The 6470-nt window shown below is 47.4% G+C and overlaps 1 protein-coding gene across 1 annotated transcript; it reads left to right on the top strand.

The window, feature by feature from the left end:
- The first annotated feature begins 832 nt into the window (after nt 1-832).
- LOC126101525 (protein regulator of cytokinesis 1-like) lies at nt 833-2428 on the top strand. The gene has a single exon (XM_049912167.1). The coding sequence runs from the start codon at nt 833-835 to the stop codon at nt 2426-2428; it is 1596 nt and encodes a 531-aa protein (XP_049768124.1).
- The last annotated feature ends 4042 nt before the right edge of the window (nt 2429-6470 follow it).

Genomic DNA, 6470 nt, shown 5'->3' on the forward strand with positions numbered 1-6470 from the left:
GGGACTCCAGGTTCATTCAGCTGCCTTTTGCAGACTTGATGTTCAACAAGAAATGTATCTTCTGTTATCTGTTGGCCCACATCACAAACATAAAAAGGTAGACATAATGCTCATATTGGTACTATCCAGCCATCAATACAAACTCATAACTGATTCAGTTTTTTTGTGTGTGTGTGTGTGTGTGTGTGTGTGTGTGTGTGTGTGTGTGTGTTAAAGGTGCAGGAGACTAATCACCAACTTCATTAGAATTCGACTGTGACATCGGTCTTATGCAGCTGACTTGTACAAAACCAGTGTTGCGAATCTCCTTACTGTGAAGAACAGCAGAATGAAATTGCGAATCTGAACCATCTACTGCTTCGGTGTAACAGTATTCTAAGAACGCAAAAAACTGTATGCAGCAGTAACACAGAGAATAATTTCGTTACCAATCAGAGTTGAGACTATTTTACGAACGCTTGACATCACCATGTATTCGGAATTAAGTAAATATCTTTTCTAAACAGTATATTATGTGTGAAAAGTAGCATTCTTCACTTAAACGATAACACACTACTACCCGAGCGCTAAAGTATAAAATACAGGTGGCAATAACTGAATAGAGAATCAAAAAAATCGTGAACTCATCTCTGGATTATATGATTCTTCTCTGGATTATAGAACATCTTTGCTGCTTATTTATCTCTCTGCCAACTTCTTTCTGCGGCAGACAAGTCAGTGGTTTTCGCCGCCGAGTTGTTTTGTTTTTCATAACACTCTCGACACGTTTGCTAAAAACGTCACCTGTCGACTTTTGATTCGCAAACGGGAAGCGACTTGCCATCTTACCGACATGGAATATTCGAAGCCTCGCGTCGCAGAAATTGTCGAAGCGAAGCTGCGGAAACTGCACGAAATATGGGACGAAGTCGGTTACGACGAGAAGGGGAAGCAAACGAGGGAGGAGCTCGTAAAGAGGTACCTGCAGGAGCTGCTCGACGACATGATATCCGAAGAAGAGGGGAAAAAACTGTCTCTCGTGAGATCCATCGAGAGCCTTCTGCAGGAGTCGTTCCAGCTGAGCTCGGAAGTGGGCGGTGACCTGTCGGCGGACGACCCGGAGTACGACGAGCTGCCGCTGCTGCAGGTGGAGAGGTCGCTCCAGAGGAAGGTGGGCGAGTACCGGGCGCTCAAGCGGAACCGCCTGGACAGGTACGCCGCCCTCAGGCTCCGGGAGAGGGAGCTGTGTCTGGAGCTGGGCACGCGGCCCAGGCAGGAGTTCGCCGACCTCGTGCCGACGGAGGAGCAGCTCGCCCACTTCCGGGCGTACCTGGAGGAGCAGGCGGCCGACAAGGACGAACTGAGCGCTTACTTTGCTCGGACGAAAGCAGAAGTGGTCAAGATTATGACCGAACTCGGCATGACTCCGCTGCTGGACTTTGAGAAGAAAGTGTTCTCGGAAGATGGTGCCGGGCTCGAATTGACCAGAGAGAACGCGAGTAAGCTCAGGGCGTTACACGAAGAGCTGGTTCTGAAGCTGGACTGTACGAAGGCGCTGGCTGCCGAGCTGAGGGAGAAACTGAGTGGGCTGTGGGAGACGCTCGAGGAAGACCGGCGGGTTACTGCGGGATTCCTGCGAGCCCACCAGGGACACTCGCCGCGCACCATAGAGGCGCTCAAGCGGGAACTGGCGCGCTGCCAAGAGCGGAGGCGGCACAGCATCAAGGCGTGCGTGGATAAGATCAGGGCGGAGATGGCCGACCTCTGGGACAGGTGCTGCTTCGGCGAGCGCCAGCGGCACAAGTTCGTGCCCTACTATCTGGACTGTTACACCGAGGACTTGCTCGAACTACACGAGCTGGAAGTGGAGAGGCTGAAGAGCTTCCTGGAGCGGCACGCGGACGTCTTCCAGCTGGTGGAGAAGAGGCGGGAGCTGTGGGCCGCGATGGTCGACCTGGAGGACGTGGCCTGCGACAAGGAGCGGCTGTTCGACAACCGCGGAGGGCGACTCCTGGCGGAGGAGAGGCAGAGGAGGGCGGTGCAGAAGGAGCTGCCCAGGGTGGAGGAGCAGCTGCTGCAGCTGGTGGAGCGCGTCGGCGCGGAGAACCGCGACCAGTCGCTGCTCTTCTACGACCGGGAGCTGCCCGACTTCATAGAGGGCCAGTGGAAGGAGTTCAGGGAGAGGAAGGCGCTCCGGAGGGCGGCGGCGGCGTCGCACACCGACTGCCGCCCCAAGAGGAAGCTGTGCGCGGCCGCGGAGACGCCGACGGGCGCCGCGGCGCTGCTGCCCCGGGCGCTGTTCGGTGAGCGGCCGGCGGCGGCGGCGGGGGCGGCGGGCCCGGCCAAGCGGCGCCGGCTGCAGCCCCAGCCCCCGCGCACGCGCACGCGCACGCGCACGCCGCGCTCCGCGCCAGCCGCCGCCAGGCGCAGGCCGTCCTTCCGCACGTGACGTCGGAGCGCATCCCTAGCGGTGCGCGCGCGCTGCCTGGTTTGGCCGTCTCAGCGCTGCAGTCGTTCGCCCGATCCAAGTGGCCAAATGTCCATCGCAGATACGAGATTTGCAGTCACGTTGCCATTCCTCGCTCCAACTTTACAATGACAGCACTGCCGTAAGTCACTGTCGATACAGTTTTGGCCATTTTATACAGCTAACTGATGTTTTGTAAGAACTCTTCGCGAGTTTGATTTACCGTCAGAAAGTGGGTTCCTTGGGTACTAGGAACGTGGCTCCATCAACGCACGAAAAACATTTTTACCTACAAAATGTACAAGTGTTTCGTAATTTATTTTGTCTATATTTGCTAAGTTTTCCTTTTTCATTTGTATTTCCTTTCCCTCGTATTATTTTGCATGCAGAAACACGGGTCACGACTTGAAATAAACACATGCACTTCGAATAATTACTGCGTACTACCCAAGTCCGGTAAATAAAAGGAGTGAAAATAATTATTCGATTACATTATTTGTGCTGTCCACCTTTATCGAGGTTTATCACGGTCTAGGCGCTTATTCATTTATTGTTTATATAGCCTGACCGTAATTTCCAAGAAATGGTACACATCGCAATCGCGGCCTCATTACGAGGGATGCGTATACGAACGCCCGACTCTGGAGTTGTTGACAAATCAGGCAACAAAAGACGAACGTATTGACATAGCAAGTCATTAAAAAAGAGACAATAAGAGGACTTTTTATTTTATTACAGAAATGAAGAATGTCACTTACACTATTTATCAGGTATATCGTCGTCGTACACAATACTGTGTCTGGCGCAGTCACCATTCCTTTTCCGACATATCTCTTAGCAAAACTGGAGGAGTCTCACAGGAAACAAATTAAGCAGGCAGTCTTCGGTTGCGAAAATCTAAAAAATGAAATATTTACTCACATGGGACGTTCCGCTTTCAAAGGAGTAAACAGTATCCATATTTCCCGCTTTGGGAGTCGAGTGTTCCATACATGTTCCTCGCAGTGAGGCCGCGATTTCAATGTGCACCGTTTCTTGTTAACTACCAACAATGAATAATAAGAATAACAATAGGTATTAATAATAACACTAAGAGTAATAAACAGCATTAATAGTAACAATAATATTGATTATTGTAACACGTTTGGAGTTGTGTTTAGTATCACCAGAAACGGAAGAGGTAATGAAAGAGATGAAGATTGAAATGACGATAACAATAGCTGTTAACGAACAGACTGGAAACAGAGGACTCTGTACAGGGAGGGAGAAGTGGTGAGGAAGAGTGAGGTGCAGAGAAGTATATGGAAGACAGAGCCATTTTCATACAGGATGGACCTTTCGTGCTTTTTTTTTTTTTTAACACGTTTAATTTCTGTGCTATTGTCAGCAGGATCCTACCAAAGTTGGATCCTGGTATATAAAATGATTTTGAAAAGATATCTGTGGTATATAGTTGTATAGAGAGGATATTAATTGCTTGAAAGCCCTATGATATCAAAAAGTTGAAATCCTATCACGGCTCTGCCTAGACGTCCTGTAGAAGTTACATAGGTTAACACCGTCACCACAGAAAGTATTTCTCTAATAGGCGCTAATATTGTAGACTATGGAGATATGTTGCCTGAGGAAAATGGGGCAGCAAACTTTAAACTCCGAGACAGCAAACAACACCTTTTCTTTTGGTGAGTTGCAGATGTGATGCGTGATAGTGGGGGTAATTTATGCGCCCCTGATTCCCACACTACATTCGTTCGCAGTGTCACGTAATATTTTGCTTCATTATCAAGGATAATGCTACTACGAAATTATTTTCTCCCAGATACTGTTTCATTTGTACGGAAAACGCAAAGCGCATCATTTTCCCATTGGGAATCAGAGCATGTAAAGTTTCTGCTTCAGACGGTTGTGGAATTTTCGCCTCCCCGCTCGCTCCGTTCGTCGACTTCTGTGGGCTACATGCGAAACATTCAGACAAAAAACATGCTAAGAAGTTCATATCATGAACAGAAAAAATAAAGACCTTGTAATTAATATTTCATAAATAACGACCAGTATTCTTATGGAACAGATATATAATGTGCCCGATCATTAAATTCGTAATTTTTACGCACGGTTGAAAACTCTCAACTGGAAGAGTATCCGCATATGACCGGTAACAATAACACTCCTTAGTTTCAGTGTTTAATTTATTGGCTTGATCTAGAAAAATGTTCGCAAATTTTGTGAATTTTTTAAACAACTTTACTTGTGGAAAGAAATACGAGTAGAAATACATTATATTTTATTTTATGTACTTATGTCTAATAACCTAAATACTACAATAAAAAAATTAATGTTTATTCCATAAAGCTCCTGCAGCCGAATCCAACTGCCAGCTGATCGAGAGTCGGCTTCCGTTTAATGGCGTCATACAATGAATTACTATACACCTCCTGCAGGAGAGGTCGTCAAATTTCTTGCTTTAAGAGCCGATAATGACATTGTACAGCACAACCTCGTACTACACGTGTGCCGATCTCGTTATTAATTGGTAGCCAGTAGGGACTAGCTGTAGCTACTGATTGTTAAAACTCGGAACACTTCGCGTCGACTGTTGGCTGTTTCACAATGCTGGCAACCTCCGCGTTCCCCAAAATTGTGCCACTGTAACAGCCAGAGGAAGTGTTGTTGTGTTGGCTGTGTGAGCGGATGATTAAAACAGTAATTGTACTTATATTTAAATGCATTACGTAATATGTGACAGGACCATAAATGTTGACTGAATGTTTTGAATGTCGTTTTTGTTTTAATCAATGCGTCGTATTTCAAACGCCTTAATTTAACTTCATAATCCTTAGTTCAAATACAGGGTGTTTCAAAAATGACCGGTATATTTGAAACAGCAATAAAAACTAAACGAGCAGCGATAGAAATACACCGTTTGTTGCAATATGCTTGGGACAACAGTACATTTTCAGGCAGACAAACTTTCGAAATTACAGTAGTTACAATTATCAACAACAGATGGCGCTGCGGTCTGGGAAACTCTATAGTACGATATTTTCCACATATCCACCATGCGTAGCAATAATATGGCGTAGTCTCTGAATGAAATTACCCGAAACCTTTGACAACGTGTCTGGCGGAATGGCTTCACATGCAGATGAGATGTACTGCTTCAGCTGTTCAATTGTTTCTGGATTCTGGCGGTACACCTGGTCTTTCAAGTGTCCCCACAGAAAGAAGTCACAGGGGTTCATGTCTGGCGAATAGGGAGGCCAATCCACGCCGCCTCCTGTATGTTTCGGATAGCCCAATGCAATCACACGATCATCGAATTATTTATTCAGGAAATTAAAGACGTCGGCCGTGCGATGTGGCTGGGCACCATCTTGCATAAACCACGAGGTGTTCGCAGTGTCGTCTAAGGCAGTTTGTACCGCCACAAATTCACGAAGAATGTCCAGATAGCGTGATGCAGTAATCGTTTCGGATCTGAAAAATGGGCCAATGATTCCTTTGGAAGAAATGGCGGCCCAGACCAGTACTTTTTGAGGATGCAGGGACGATGGGACTGCAACATGGGGCTTTTCGGTTCCCCATATGCGCCAGTTCTGTTTATTGACGAAGCCGCCCAGGTAAAAATAAGCTTCGTCAGTAAACCAAATGCTGCCCACACGCATATCGCCGTCATCAATCCTGTGCACTATATCGTTAGCGAATGTCTCTCGTGCAGCAATGGTAGCGGCGCTGAGGGGTTGCCACGTTTGAATGTTGTATGGATAGAGGTTGAAACTCTGGCGCATGAGACGATACGTGGACGTTGGCGTCATTTGGACCGCAGCTGCAACACGGCGAATGGAAACCCGAGGCCGCTGTCGGATCACCTGCTGCACTAGCTGCGCGTTGCCCTCTGTGGTTGCCGTACGCGGTCGCCCTACCTTTCCAGCACGTTCATCCATCACGTTCCCAGTCCGTTGAAATTTTTCAGACAGATCCTTTATTGTATCGCTTTTCGGTCCTTTGGTTACATTAAACCTCCGTT

The sequence above is a fragment of the Schistocerca cancellata genome, chromosome 9, assembly GCF_023864275.1.
Source record: "Schistocerca cancellata isolate TAMUIC-IGC-003103 chromosome 9, iqSchCanc2.1, whole genome shotgun sequence".
NCBI lineage: Eukaryota > Metazoa > Arthropoda > Insecta > Orthoptera > Acrididae > Schistocerca > Schistocerca cancellata.